Source organism: Camelina sativa, chromosome 2 (genome assembly GCF_000633955.1).
Source record: "Camelina sativa cultivar DH55 chromosome 2, Cs, whole genome shotgun sequence".
Lineage (NCBI taxonomy): Eukaryota > Viridiplantae > Streptophyta > Magnoliopsida > Brassicales > Brassicaceae > Camelina > Camelina sativa.
The window spans coordinates 922,930-938,172 of NC_025686.1; the positions used below are offsets into that span (position 1 = coordinate 922,930).

Here is a 15,243-nt window from a genome sequence, read left to right on the forward strand (position 1 = left end):
GTTGTCGGTAATAACGTATCTTGGCATATGGTGAGTTCATCGACAACAGCTCATCGTGTTGGTCAGACATATGGCATCTTCATGCAGTATCTCACTCATTTGGTTTTATCATTTTAGTCATATATATATATAATAAAATATAACAATTCGTCTTATGTTTTGCAATCTTCCTATTCAATGATATTTTTGATTTTAATTTTGTTACGAGTCTTCCGAAAATAAGTTAAAACTTTATTATATTGTGCTTCACAATTTCAATGTTTTTGAATGAGCGTTCGTTTTAAAAAGTAACTGTTCTTCTCAAGCCCATCTTTTATAGTTATCGTGAATTTGATGAATTAATATTATTCAAAATTTAGATTGTTAATTGTTATGTCACGTCCATTTTTTCTCTTTCTTTTTGGCAACTTATGACATGTTCAAATCTCTGCGTTCCCATTTTCCTCGAGTGTCCACAAGTTTGTTCTTTTTATTGGGACCCTCTTTTTCTTTTCTTTTTTTCAAAACTCCTTTTGTCTTCACGACCCGATCTCTGATTTTACCTTTCCATATCACATCTTTAGTTTTGTGGTTAAAAAACCAATGACCTTTTTTTGTTTTTTTTTTTTTAAGTTTAACATGTTTATACGATATAACCTTCTTTTTTCCTTTTTTTTTCTTCTAAATAACCTATGTGATTATTGAATTAAAATATTTCTTAATTAAAGAATTTATAACGCGTTGAACACGCTAAATCTTATTTACCGGAAAAAGGTTGGGAAATTCCTTGGTATGTCCCTGAAAAAGAAAAGGGAAAAAAGTATGAATAAATATCTTAGATTTCAAATAAATTACCTTTAAAAAGAACAAACAAACAAAATACTGAAAAATATATAAGATTATGTATGCAATTTATGAATACACACACACGTATAGAAGCTGGTTCTTGAAAGATGCATTACAAATATTGTGAATATGGTTCATCTTTTCCTAAACTATATTTTTTGTTGCATATTCAGGAAAAACCAAGCAAATGAATTACTTCAAGAAAGGGATGGTCATGTTCTTGAGCGTCAGAGGATAGGCGGCCACAAAAGTCTCCCATTCTTCCAAGTCTATTTTTCCATCTTTTTTCCAATCCGCCTCTTCAAATGTCTTCCTTTGCCATAATATAAGTCAAGTAAATAACTAAAAATGTTAAATCGGCCACACACAAACCTAAGCGTTACATTACCTACCTTTGACACGATGGAGTCAATGATACTCTCGGATAGCATAAGTTCTGATTCTTCTAGAACGTCTATTATCATCTGTTTCACCTATAATTTTCCCCAAGTCGAAGAAAAACGTCAAATATAATTTATCATGAGTTAATCAAATTACCTTCTTCCTTTTTTTTTTTATCAACAATCAAATTACCTTATACTTGTTGTTGTTTTTTTAAACGAATATTGCTTACCTCTTCCGGTTCGATGAATCCAGTCTGACGAGTATCGTACAATCGAAATGCAACTGTTTATGTGATCAGATTACTTAATTCTGTGGTTGTAATCAATATATAACAATGAACTTTTAAAGAAAAATTCTAATATGGAATATATGAATAAAACATACATATGGCTTTATCTCTGTGGGATGAGTTTGGATGAAAAATGTTGAGAGAGTGTACAAACTCTCCAAAATCTATAGTCCCATCGTTTCTCATATCGAATAATCCGAATATCTGCATATTTCATATTAGATTTTTAGAATGAAATTGAATACTTTTACGTATGAACAAGGTCTTAAGTTTATATTAGTATATAATATCTCATTAGAAAATTTACCCGCTCTGCTGAAAGACTGCGCCGCTTGGTATCCTTGATCAAGATATATTGAAATTTTTCCTGAATTAAAAGCCAACCAAATCGACATTACACGAGCACACCTTTTCTGTAATTAGTATAAAAATCTTCACGTTGTGTTAATAATATTTAGTTTGGATTCAAACTTTTGTCAAAAGATTGTCGTTGCTGAGACACGAAGTTAGTTTCTTGAACATTTCATGCAAAACTTCAACCTCAGCCTCGCTAACTGCAAACCCAAAACAGTTAAGAAGATGTTATTATACTCTATACAAACTCATGCAATAGTATTATCGTTCCATGCACTATATATATAGTAACTACACATATGTCGTGTATATATATATAATTAAGTGGATATATAGAGTCGAGAGTGGTAGATAATTGAGTAGACATTACTTAGACTTACAAAAGGTTTGAGAAGCAAGAAGGGAAATATCTTCATGCCTTGTTCCTCCTAATTGCTTGCTGCAAACACATCCCATTTTACTATATCAATATAAATCTCCAACATACGGCTCTATAGATTTGTGTGTCCTATATATATGAGCATGTAAGCTGCGAAATTGTGGAATATTATTCTATTCCTGACCGAACAAATTCGAAAGTGGAAGGGTTCATACCTTCCAGGCTTAGGAAGCTGGAGACAAATGGTATAATTTGTATAAGAATTTGATACTAATTCTTTCTCTACGTACGTGATGCTATATATTATATTCCTTTTCTATGGTTTATATTTTTTTTGCTGTTTCAATTTTTTTTGTTGTTACTGAGTATTGTTGTTTCAATTAATGACCAAAAAAAGGTTGATCAGTGGTAAGGTTATACTCTTCTATAAAAAAAAAAAAAAAAAAAAACGTTAACAATATTTTTTTGGGTGGGTGATTCATAATTTCATATTATTTCATTATCAAACTGTACCAGATCTCCAACTTATATCTCAGTCTCCAAGTATTTTCTTATAACAAAACACACTCATGAAACAGACCATGTCCCCGATCCTTGTCATGATGATTGATCACTCTTCTAAAAAGTAGTCGATTTACCATGCTCTCAGACTTATTTCGACTAGGATCGTCGAACATCATCCCAGAACATAGTTGACCGACCACAAAAACGCACTAATACGAAGGAAGATGACTATCCCAACTATGAATAGAAACTTTAATTCTTGATTAGGATAACATTAAAAAAAAATTGCTGAAGCGATAGATTATACTCGAACGGCTTTAGCTCGACCGCATGCCGTACCGTTTAGATCCGTAAATGGTCCAGTGCAGCCTCTGTACTTGCGAGCGAGTAATGTCAACGACCCACTAGCTAGTCTATTCTTCTTTTGTTTAGTCTTTTTTTTTTCTTACGTTGTTTACTTTTATTTTTGTTGGTTACTGACTTAACAACTTTGTGGTGATTCGTCACTCTCATTACACTATTTTATTTGTATCTTTGGGCATAACCGTATTAGTTCTTACTAAAAGAAAATTATTAGGGTTTTACCTAGATATGGTGGGATGAAAGCATTATTAGAATTTAGGTGTCAGTAGTTAACCAACTTCTCTCTCTCATCAATACCAATATCTATTTTCAGTATTTCCTCCAATAATTTTAATCGTAGCGTAGTGTTCATATTTTATTTTTATTTTCATCATAGACACGTTGCAACCGACGTAGAGTAAAAACTGTTTTGAGTATGAAACAGTTTTGCGATTGCTAGCCCCATTTATTCACTCTTCATAACAGAATGAATATTCTCCAATGTAGTTTGCGTGTTGCAAATTGAATGTTACAGGTTGTCTATTTGGGACTCAATTTGTCTCTTATACATATCTAGTAGAATATATGTCATTAGTATACAACTTCAATATCGCAAGCATATAGCTATTGGAAACGTACGTAGATCAATCCAGAGTTGTTATGCTTTGTTTTTGCTGTTCTAATAATTACAGAATATTTTTTTTAATTTATATTAAATTTGGTCATGATTTATGGAAAAAAATAATATTAAAGGATGTCTTTTTTTTTTTTTGTCAACCATTAGGCCACAATTGGCCGGTCTATTAGTCAAATTCCTACATTCGTAGAAGCCGGGACTCGATCCCAGGTGTGATGGTGCCTTTGACAAATGGACTTACCTCCTGCCACTGCACTAATGTCACTTCACATTAAAGGATGTCTTTTTATAAGGAATTAGTGGAAAATGTAGAGAAATATATCAACTGGTTAGTAAAATCCGATTATATATGATTTAGAAGGTAAACCGGTTTAGATTTGATTTTACCATTGGTTTACAACTTTTTACATATATTCAATAGGAACATTACTAGTTTACTACAATTAAACTTTATAAATCTAAAATATTCTAAATTTGAAACTGACGAAATAGCTAAGAGATCTTCTATAACACATACCACTGCCATGGACTTTAGACCAGTTTGAAAACTGGAATTAACGAGGCAAATGATTTGCATCGAAAGTAGTAGCATGTCTTTTATCCGTTGAATGACAAATGATTTGTAGATAATCATTTTATTCCTTTTTCCAACAGGTTCAGACGTACGTGGAATTTGTGTAACTTTTGTCTAGTTTTTGGTCTTGTTGTAGACACATCAGTATCAAATAACTCATCAAAAACGAAATGGAAATAACAATATAAACTTGCCGTAGTGGAATTTTCAACCTTTACATATATCTTTTTGATCACACTTTATGATACCTCTTTCGATGTTAAATAAAGCTTGACTGAAACCCAACAAAATAAATATGAAGCTTGACACGCAATATATAACATGATTTGTTAACATAAATTCGCCAATGGACATGGAACATGGATACTGTAATGATAAATAACAGAACGTTAGGTTCTAAAAAAACAATAATAAGTGAATAAATAGTCCAATAGTTTGTTGACGTTATTAATTATCATAACCAAATTCGGTCTGTTATCACGATGGGCTAATTAGGAGTAACTAGAGGTTTTGGTTTACTGTACAATTATATTATTTGATTAGCTGATCAAAAATAACGTACTTATGCAATTTAAAAAAGAAAAGAAAAGTGGATTAAGGTAAGTAAAGAAAATGTGAAGTAGATGACACGAACATATGTGAGAAGCAAAGTGCGTGTCTCGCATTACGGAAAATGCTAAAATTTGTTTTTCACCAAATAATCGTTTATTACCCCCCAAGGAATTTAGACAAACATAAGAAGCAAACAATGTTTGTGTATGGAGTATATCGATTAACTTTTCTTGTATTTTTAAAACGTATAGCTACATTGATTAAGTCATACCAAATTATGGTTTTAATTTAGACACAACAATAGTCATTAACTTGTTTAGTAGAAATAATCGAAATGAAGCTACATACTTACATTTCAATTGTTTTTAGTTTTTTTCATAGAAGTCTCTTAATTGCATTTTTTTTTTTTTTGAGAAATACCTTAAAATAATACTAAAACAAATTTTATGGACAAATATATCATACACTCCATAAATTTCCAAAATCGCACTATTTAACATACTACAATATTTAAAATTAATTTTTAGAAGTTTTCTTTAGTTTTGGGTTCTCAGTTTAATATTTAGAGTATAATTTTGAGGGATATGATTTAATATTTTATATTTAGAGTTCAATTTTAAAATATAATGCTATTTTTAGAATTTTAGAGATGTTGTGCTAGATTTGAAAAAGAAAAAAAACTTGTTTTGTGCCATTTAATTACAAGAATCTACCTTTTTTGCTAAGATATAATTGCATATTTTTAAGGTTATGTTTTTTTTAATAATGGCTTAATTATAGTGTAATTTTCACATAACAAACTATTCTGAAATAATTTCAAAAATGTGGCATTGACACGTAAATAATTTTTTTTACAGTTTATTAATTATTCTAACTCTTTAGATAACATATTTGAGATAGAGATATTTAGAAAATAGATAAAATGTGATAAAATGATTATTTTCTTAATCAATTTTGGGATATTAGGCTCAGACTAATTAGCTGTTTTAACTTTGTATGTTTCTTTAAAAGCACAACTTACTCACTTTTTGGGTTTCTTAGCTACATTGCATTCTGTGTACAACTGAGAGCTTGAATCCGGATTTGATTTAAAGTTTCCTTTGGAAAATGATCTACCACCACCAAACTATAATATCTTCGACATAATTTAAAAATCAAATTTATACTTTCAAATATTATTGATATTGAACTAAGGTAACAAGAAAAAGATATCCAATGTGGCAACCACCTCTAGAAGCTTTATTATAAATATAAGTAGATGTAAAGGCGTGTTGTTGCCAAACGCAAAGAAAAACATTCGACATTACAGAAAACAAAACTTATAAAAAATAAAAATAAATTGAGAGAGAGAGAGAAGGGTGATGAAGGAAGAACAATGGGCACCAGTGATAGTAATGTTAATATCAAGTGTTGCAATGGGATCAGTGAATGCTCTCGTTAAGAAAGTACTTGACGTTGGTGTTAACCATATGATCTTTGGTGCTTATAGAATGGCTATTTCTGCTCTAATCTTGGTTCCGTTTTCTTGTATCTGGGAGAGGTAAGAGCATTTTGATTCTTGTTCGGCTTCAAAACTCAGATTTGAAACTATCGTTAAAAGCAAATTTCTCTGGCTATGTATTTTTTAATAAAAAAATATATGTATATGATTCAATTTCAGACGTAAGTCGAAATGTTAACTAACTTTAAAATATTATATTTAGTTACCATTACAACAATAAAATATATGTTCTCATATATGTTTACCATTGTATGTTAAATTCTGAATAATCTTAATTCTTCTTAATCTCCATATATGATTTCTTTTATGCGTCAATATTTAAGTAAACAACCCATGAATTTAAACTTGTCGTCAATCTTACACTAGTAAACTAGTAATACGACATCTTTGTCATGTGCCATGAATTCGTCTGTTAAAGTCCGAACTAATCGAAATTAAGTTTGTAATGTTGGTATTTCCGTTGATTTATATATCACCACTTTTTTGTTTTTGAGACACGGTGATACTAAGCTGTAATATTACTGATATATAACCTCTCATATATGTATGTATATATGTATATTTATGTGTGTATATATCTATATACTGTGTGTGTATGCATGCATGTATATATGTATGTATGAATATAATAGTATAAGTTCTTATTATGTTGTATATATGTAAGTAATGAAGCTTGCTCTTTAAATGAGTTTGTTATAGGAAAACAAGACCAAAGCTAACGTTCATGCTTTTGGGCGAACACTTCATCAGCGGATTACTTGGGTTTGTCCTTTTCACTACTTGTTAATCTTGTATATATTACGCAATTTCCTCTGTTTTTGCTGATTTTATTCACTTTTAGAAAGGAGAGAAAAGGATATAAGTGTTTTCTAACACGTAATCTCTTATTAATTACAAGCTCTTTGTTTCGTTTATTTATTTTTTTTTTTTTTGGCCTTAAAAATAACGCAGGGCAAGTTTGATGCAATTTTTCTTTTTGCTTGGACTATCGTACACGTCAGCAACTGTTTCGATGGCTCTAGTTAGCATGTTACCTGCTATCACCTTTGCGTTAGCCCTTGTTTTCAGGTAACGCAAGTATGCAACTAATTTAATTACATTATTTACTCTTATAAAGACTCAAAAAAGCAAATTTAAAAAAAAAAATTTTATATCAAAATTTGTGTCGTACTTTTTTATATAAAAATATTTGCAGGATAGAGAATACCCAAAACCTGAAGAGCAAAGCAGGTGTGCTCAAAGTAATGGGAACCCTAATTTGCATAATGGGAGCAATGTTCTTGACATTTTACAAAGGCCCGGAGATATCAAACCATCATTCTCATCCAGGAATTCTTCAAAAGAACAAGAACACGTTACATAACGATGGTCACGACCAAACAAAGAACTGGCTTCTAGGCTGTCTTTATCTGATCATTGGAACAGTGTTGTTATCTCTATGGATGTTGTATCAAGGAAAATTATGCTTAAAATATCCTGGCAATAAATACTCAAGCACTTGTCTCATGTCAGTCTTCGCAGCATTTCAATGTGCCATTTTGAGTCTTTATAAGAGTAGAGAAGTCGAAGATTGGATCGTCGAAGATAAATTTGTCATTTTCATCATCCTTTACGCTGTAAGTCTTTTATTCTTTTTCTTTTAATTAGGTACATAAGCATAAAAGCCGAAAAATATTATGGAGTGTATAAGGTAAGCTTTAAAATACTGATGAAATGTTCGGTGAGGTTATTATGTTAAAAAAACACGATCGAGGAGTTGATGAATTGATGAAAAATAATCAGGGAATAGTGGGACAAGCGATGTCGACAGTTGTAACGTCATGGTCAATAAAAATGACAGGAGCAGTTTTCGTGTCAACATTCGCCCCCGTCAGTCTGGTTGCCGCTACGTTATTCGATTTCCTCATCTTACGCTCTCCTTTATACCTCGGCAGGTTTATTCTCAAATCATATCATATAATATACTCTACATATAATATAACCAAAGGTCGGTCCATGCATGCACTGATATCCTTATATTTACTTATTTGTGATGAAACAAAAATATGCAGCATACTTGGATCCGTAGTGACTATAACGGGTCTCTACGTGTTTCTTTGGGGAAAGAAGAGTGAGATAGATCAGTCTGTTTCGAAGACATTGACCACTTCCAGTGAGAACATTGAAAGCGAAGACCATGTGATAACAAATGATAAGGATACTAAATTGCCCGTTTGATGTGTGAGGGGAAGTTGCTATCACATAATCGTGATAAGTGTCATTGATCAGCTCTGAATTATAAGACTTTATTCACTCAAGGGTGTGACTCCAAGAAATTAAAGATAAACTCATTGTAACGGCTCGTTGGATTGATACGTTTGTTCGGATAAGAAAGAGGTTTAGCTCGAAATAGTTTTTGTCATTATGTTGCTTTTCTAAAGTGCCCATATATACTAGCTAGCTACAGTTTTAAGTTAAATTTTAATGTTTGGCACATTTTACTTAAATATGTAACCAAAGAAAAAAAAAAGAGTAAAAGCAGTAGAGATGCAACAATAATAGCTAAAGAATATCATTGTCTATTTGGGCATTGTTGGATCCCATATCTAACAATTTACTTTTTCAAAATTTAAAATTTAAAGACAAGAGATAATATGCATATGAATCTGTAGTAGCACAAAAAGAAAATCAGTTAAAATTTAAAAAGTAAATTATAATTAAAATGCCAATCAATAATTTACCACAAATTTCAAACACTATAAATAAAGCTTCCCTCCTTAACCGAACTGAACGGCCCGAAAATGTTGGGCCAGGGTTAGGCCGATGATTAGTACGTCCATTGCTCAATGATCACAGTTATAAACTTTCAAAATAGTAGATACGATCTAGCTAGCCTTAACGCTTAGCAATTACAGAGCCTTAACCACAGTCACACAATTACATGGTCGCACGACATTGATATGATCGTCGCCCACGTCGTAGTATTTATTTTGAATTTTGGTTTGTTGGCTTTGATCTGCAGTCTGATTCATAACCTTTCAATCTCAATCGATTTCAGTTTTTCTTTTAAATTTATTTAAGGATGCAAATTGTGTTTTCATTATCTTTTGATAAAAAGTCCCTTATCTTTCGAAGAAAACAAATTGGCGGACTAGGTATAGATCCTGATAGAAATAAAAGCTTTATCTCATTCTCACTTTATCTTTCCTTATTGCTTTCGAAAAAGAAGATTAAAGCCAACATACATATATCAATCAATGGGGAATTAAAAGAAACACATACACATGTATAAAGATTAAAAAAAAAATGAACATGAAAAGCAAAAAAAAGACAATTAGAATTTATAATGACAAACCAATAAACTAAAAATAACAAAAGCAAATTTGAGTCTAATTTAACCAACTGTAATATTCAATTAATATACATATCTAGCTACTTCTGTATTTATTGATATATAATTATATATATATATATAATAAAATATTACTCCCTCTGTTTCATATTAAGTGTTATTTTAGGATTTCTCACACATATTAAAAAAATCATTAAATTTTCTATTTTATCCCTGATCAATATATTATACAATTTTTTTCTATTGGTTAATACATTAAATTAGTAGGGATAAAATTGGAAAATTTACCAAACATTTATATTGAAAATACAAAATGACAATTATTTTGAAACAAAATTTTCAGTCTAAAATAAACACTTAATATGAAACAGAGGGAGTAGTTTTTAAACCTACTTAGACCTTGATTGGAAAAACATATGAAGAAGTTTTTTTAATTTTATCATCCAATCAACATTTATTAGGAGAGCATATAAGGGAGCATTTAGAAGCTGCATATGCTCTCATATGCTCTCTTCCTATATGCTCTCATTTGAAGCATTTTCCAAGCATTTTCCAAGTATTTTTCAAGCATTTAACTCTAAAATATTAATATATATTAAAATAATTTTAAATAATTAATTTATTTTGTAAAAATAGAAAATTATGATTTTATAAAAGATAAATTTATTTGTTATAAGATAATATATATGAGAAAGTACTTAATGTTATTATTTAAAATAATATAATAATTTATTTAATACATTAACATATTAATGTGGATATAACATTTATAATATATTTTAAAAAGTTATTGAAATTAAAAATGTAAATATAGATATAAACTTTTATAAAAAATTATAATATATATTAATTATTTGTAATTAATTTGTAACATTATAAATATATATAATTAAAAGTTATTAAATTACACATTTATATATAACAATTTATAAAATTTATTAAATGTAAAATATATTTTTAATAAATTATATAGCAATGAGTGATAATTAATTTTTTTAATGAAACACATTTAAATTATATTTTTTAATTAATATCATATATTAAATATAAATATAATATCTAATATTAATTAATACCCAAAAGTAATTAAATACTCATCCTCCCACATCGATTAATTTACCATAATCTATTCACCTAACGAAGGAGGAGTATCTTCAAACTGTTGAGTACCAAGAGCAATTGGCTTAACCAATGCATTCCAGGCCATAAGTGGTTGCGGAACATCAACAGTTTGAAGATAATCCTCCTTCGTTATGGAGTGATCGTCATCTTTTTCTATATGCTTAAAAAGCTTCACAAACTCTACATCAATATAGCTTATACTCAGATGAGAAACCAAGTCTCGAAATCCTTCCAAGTCTACTCGAGAATTGTCTTCCAGTTCCAGATGATATTGCTCGTAGAGTACTTTCCTGTTTTCATCATTCAGGTTTTTAGCAACATCACGTGGTTTAAAGGGGATTTGTCGTGAGGAACGTGTCATTTTTGGAGTATGGGAAAGATAGGGTTGATCAAAGGAGATCTGGAGAAAACAATTTTTTTTTGAAATTATGTTTAGGTGAATAGATTATGGTAAATTAATCAATGTGGGAGGATGGGTATTTAATTGCCTTTGGGTATTAATTAATATTAGATATTATATTTATATTTAATATATAATATTAATTAAAAATTATAATTTAAATGTGTTTCATTGAAAAATTAATTATCACTCATTGCTATATAATTTTTTAAAAATATATTTTACATTTAATAAATTTTATAAATTGTTATATATAAATGTGTAATTTAATAATTTTTAATTATATATATTTATAATATTACACATTAATTACAAATAATTATTATATATTATAATTTTTTGTAAAAGTTTATATCTATATTTACATTTTTAATTTCAATAACTTTTTAAAATATATAATATAACACATTAAACTAAAATAAAACAATAATATATATTATAAACATTATATCCACATTAATATGTTAATGTATTAAATAAATTATTATATTGTTTTAAATAATAACAGTAAGTACTTTCTCATATATATTAACAAATAAATTTATCTTTTATAAAATCATAATTTCTATTTTTACAAAATAAATTAATTATTAAAAATTATTTTAATATATATTAATATTTTAGATGTAAATGTTTGGAAAATGCTTCAAATGAAAGCATACGAGAGCATCTGCAGCTTCTAAATGCTCATTTATATGCTCTCCTAATAAATGTGATTGGATGATAAAATTAAAAAAACTTCTTTATATGTTTTTCCAATCAAAGCCTTAAAAACACGCTTTGAAGTTTTTTAATGAATATGCATTGGAAAAAATCAATTTTAGCCCAATCAAAATCAGTTTTAGCCCAAAATAAAAATGAAAAACAAAAAGCTCAAGTTTTTAATAGTTTCAAACGTGTACAATCACTAACAGAAAAACAGTGTCAATGTCAATGACAATGATTCTATACCACTTCACCACTATGGTTTAACAAGAAAATAAAATGTTATAATATCGTTCTTAAAATAACTAAGACTCTTTTAGTTAAGTTTTATGAATTTCCTAGTCAAATTTGTATGTTTTTTTATACAGTAATTTATTGAAAATTTTAGTAGTACAGATTTATAAGCAGAATAATTAAACTTAAGGGCGAACAAAGTCAGAAAATACTTACACCATTATAGTTTGTTCTGTTCCTATAGCTAATAGAATGGATTATATATACCGTTCCATTTTAGTAAAAATAATAACGTACTGCGTAAAGCATATAGGCCAGCGGAAACAATTAAGAGAAATATTTTTAAAATTCAATTATAATTAATGGCGACCATTGTCTACGTCAATGTCATATGTCTAATTCAGTGAAATTTGTGTGGCAATCTAAAGAGAAACATAAGATGGACTCATGTTTTTAATCTTACTTTAATTATAATCATTTAAATTATAAATTCGTAATATGATTTGTGAACAAAACCTCTATATATACCAGTTTCTTCCTTCAATCATTCATACGTACACCTTAGAGAAAAACGAAAGAGGTGAGGAACAAAAAAAAAAAAAGGAGAGGAGATCAGTTCTGAACGTAGCAGTCAATTTATAATTGATAATGGGTTACTGCGATGGCAAATGGACGCCGGTGATTATCATGGTTATCATTAATTCGGCGCTGGGTTTATGTAATGCTTTGGTTAAAAAGGTACTCGATGGTGGTGTTAACCATATGGTTATCGCAACATATCGTCTCGCTATCTCCACCTTATTTTTGGCACCATACGCATTTTTTTGGGAACGGTTAGTCTATTATATTCATTTGCTTATTTCTCTATACACTATTATTTTATTTTTGTTAAAGGTATAAATTTTTTCTTTATATGTATACTGTTTTGTATATTAATGATAAAAATTATTCATTGTGTGTGTTTTTAGGAGAACAAGACCGAAACTTACGCTCAACATCTTGGTTCAGCTTTTCTTCAGTGCTCTTGTTGGGTTCGTTCTTTCATTAATTTACGCTGAGAACTTTAAATTAATATCCCCTTTCATTAATTTACGCTGAGAACTTTATATTCTCTTGTTGCACTTGCAGTATAACAAGGGGATATACATATAGTCTAAATGAAGAAATAGGTTGATCATTTCAAAATTAAGAAAATAAACCACTTTATTATAGTTTTTGGGATTATTAGGAATTTATATAAGAGTTATATATGATTTAAGATTTTGGCTTTATGAGTTAGTGTTTAGCAAGGCTCTAAAAAGTTGGAGTTTAAAGTTTACGTATAGACTATTTGATGAATTTTGAAAAATATGAACTTTTACTTAATTTCATAAAATACTTAGGATAATTTTTTAGTATTGTAGTTGTAGTATCCTAATTATTTTTATTCTAATCAAGATATTATTTTTCTTATATTGAGCTAAATGTTATTTTAATATATTTTAGGGCAAGTTTGACTCAGTATTTCTTCCTACTGGGGCTATCATACACATCGGCTACGTTAGCATGTGCTTTTATTAGCATGACCCCTGCGATTACATTCGTTATGGCTCTAATATTCAGGTAAACTAAATGTCTAATAGTTTTTAAGTAACTTAACGAATTAAATTTAATATTTTCCATTTCTTTGGGTATAGGGTAGAGAATCTAAACATGAAAAGTAAAGCAGTTATGGGGATGGTGATGGGCACTTTGATATGCGTAGGAGGAGCTTTATTACTCACAACGTACAAAGGTGTTCCCTTGACAAAAAATGGAAAACTAGAAACTCATCAGTTGATGAACAATAAACCCGCAATGAAACCCGAGAATTGGTTAGTCGGATGCTTACTTCTCTTTGCGGGTAGTAGCTGTTTCGGGTCGTGGATGCTGATACAGTCCAAAGTGAATGAAAAGTACCCATGTCAATACTCGAGTACTGTCGTATTATCATTTTTTGGCACCATCCAATGCGCCCTTCTAAGCCTCATCAAATCTCGAGATATCGGGGCTTGGATCCTCACAGATAAACTCGACATCATCACCGTTGTTTACGCAGTAAGATTTTTATTATTATCATAACATAAGATGGTCTTTTTTTTCCATGCGTACTATGAACGTGTTACGTGTTAATTATAGGGAGCGGTAGCACAAGGAATATGTACGGTTGGGACGTCTTGGTGCATCAGAAAGAGAGGGCCAATCTTTACTTCTGTTTTTACTCCCGTGGGGCTTATATTCGCTACACTATTTGATTTCTCGATTCTTCATCGTCAAATTTGCCTTGGAAGGTACGTCAAAACAATATATATTAATAGAACATATGAATTTTTGAATGTGAATGTGAATGTTCTTCTTGATATATGTAGTGTTATCGGATCTGGGGTTGTAATCTTTGGACTATACATATTCTTGTTGGGAAAAGTCAGGCAAATGAAGGAAGAGTGTGCAAAGAGGTCACCTTCTCATTTAAATGAAAACGGAGGAGAAGATGATGAACAATACAAAAAGGGTCATCTTATTGTTCCAATGACTCCTTGATTTGATTATAGACTTCTTTTTTTCTTCACTTCATACATTATTTTATTATAATACCAATATTGACCGATAATTTACATGAACTAGTCCAACGGATCAGTAAACTAGTCCACATATTGCTTCTTTTCCTTAATTTTCTCGCACAATTTGCTTATTATTGTGTATCTTCGGCACCATAGTAGTATCTTNTCGAGATATCGGGGCTTGGATCCTCACAGATAAACTCGACATCATCACCATTGTTTACGCAGTAAGATTTTTATTATTATTATAACATAAGATGGTCTTTTTTTCCATAAGTACTATGAACGTGTTACGTGTTAATAATAGGGAGCGGTAGCACAAGGAATATGTACGGTGGGAACGTCTTGGTGCATCAGAAAGAGAGGGCCAATCTTTACTTCTGTTTTTACTCCCGTGGGGCTTATATTCGCTACACTATTTGATTTCTCGATCCTTCATCGTCAAATTTGCCTTGGAAGGTACGTCAAAACAATATATATTAATAGAACATATGAATTTTTGAATGTGAATGTGAATGTTCTTCTTGATAT

At 29.9% G+C, this 15,243-nt stretch overlaps 4 protein-coding genes across 4 annotated transcripts in view; 3 read left to right on the forward strand and 1 right to left on the reverse strand.

The window, feature by feature from the left end:
* On the reverse strand, window positions 163-2,322 carry LOC104712975 (calcineurin B-like protein 5). The gene is made up of 8 exons (XM_010429990.1): window positions 2,233-2,322; window positions 1,970-2,052; window positions 1,806-1,865; window positions 1,594-1,702; window positions 1,439-1,491; window positions 1,218-1,298; window positions 1,022-1,134; window positions 163-777 (listed from the first exon to the last, which is right to left on the reverse strand). The coding sequence occupies exons 1-8, from the start codon at window positions 2,306-2,308 to the stop codon at window positions 741-743; spliced, it is 612 nt and encodes a 203-aa protein (XP_010428292.1). The 5' UTR covers window positions 2,309-2,322; the 3' UTR covers window positions 163-740.
* Window positions 6,106-8,902, forward strand: LOC104712983 (WAT1-related protein At4g01430-like). Its single transcript, XM_010430003.2, has 6 exons — window positions 6,106-6,380; window positions 7,041-7,103; window positions 7,293-7,409; window positions 7,537-7,957; window positions 8,124-8,275; window positions 8,393-8,902. The coding sequence occupies exons 1-6, from the start codon at window positions 6,202-6,204 to the stop codon at window positions 8,556-8,558; spliced, it is 1,098 nt and encodes a 365-aa protein (XP_010428305.1). The 5' UTR covers window positions 6,106-6,201; the 3' UTR covers window positions 8,559-8,902.
* On the forward strand, window positions 12,705-14,796 carry LOC104712994 (WAT1-related protein At4g01440-like). Its single transcript, XM_010430013.2, has 6 exons — window positions 12,705-12,966; window positions 13,102-13,164; window positions 13,619-13,735; window positions 13,810-14,209; window positions 14,291-14,442; window positions 14,521-14,796. Exons 1-6 carry the CDS (start codon window positions 12,782-12,784, stop codon window positions 14,690-14,692), a joined length of 1,089 nt encoding a protein of 362 aa, XP_010428315.1. The 5' UTR covers window positions 12,705-12,781; the 3' UTR covers window positions 14,693-14,796.
* LOC109126265 (WAT1-related protein At4g01440-like) overlaps window positions 14,880-15,243 on the forward strand; it is a gene marked incomplete at its 5' end in the record, with an annotated part of 7,495 nt that continues 7,131 nt past the window's right edge. The window contains 2 exons of the mRNA XM_019229526.1: window positions 14,880-14,939; window positions 15,020-15,171. Of these exons, the coding sequence (XP_019085071.1) occupies window positions 14,880-14,939; window positions 15,020-15,171 (212 nt within the window). The remainder of the gene's footprint in view (window positions 14,940-15,019; window positions 15,172-15,243) is intronic.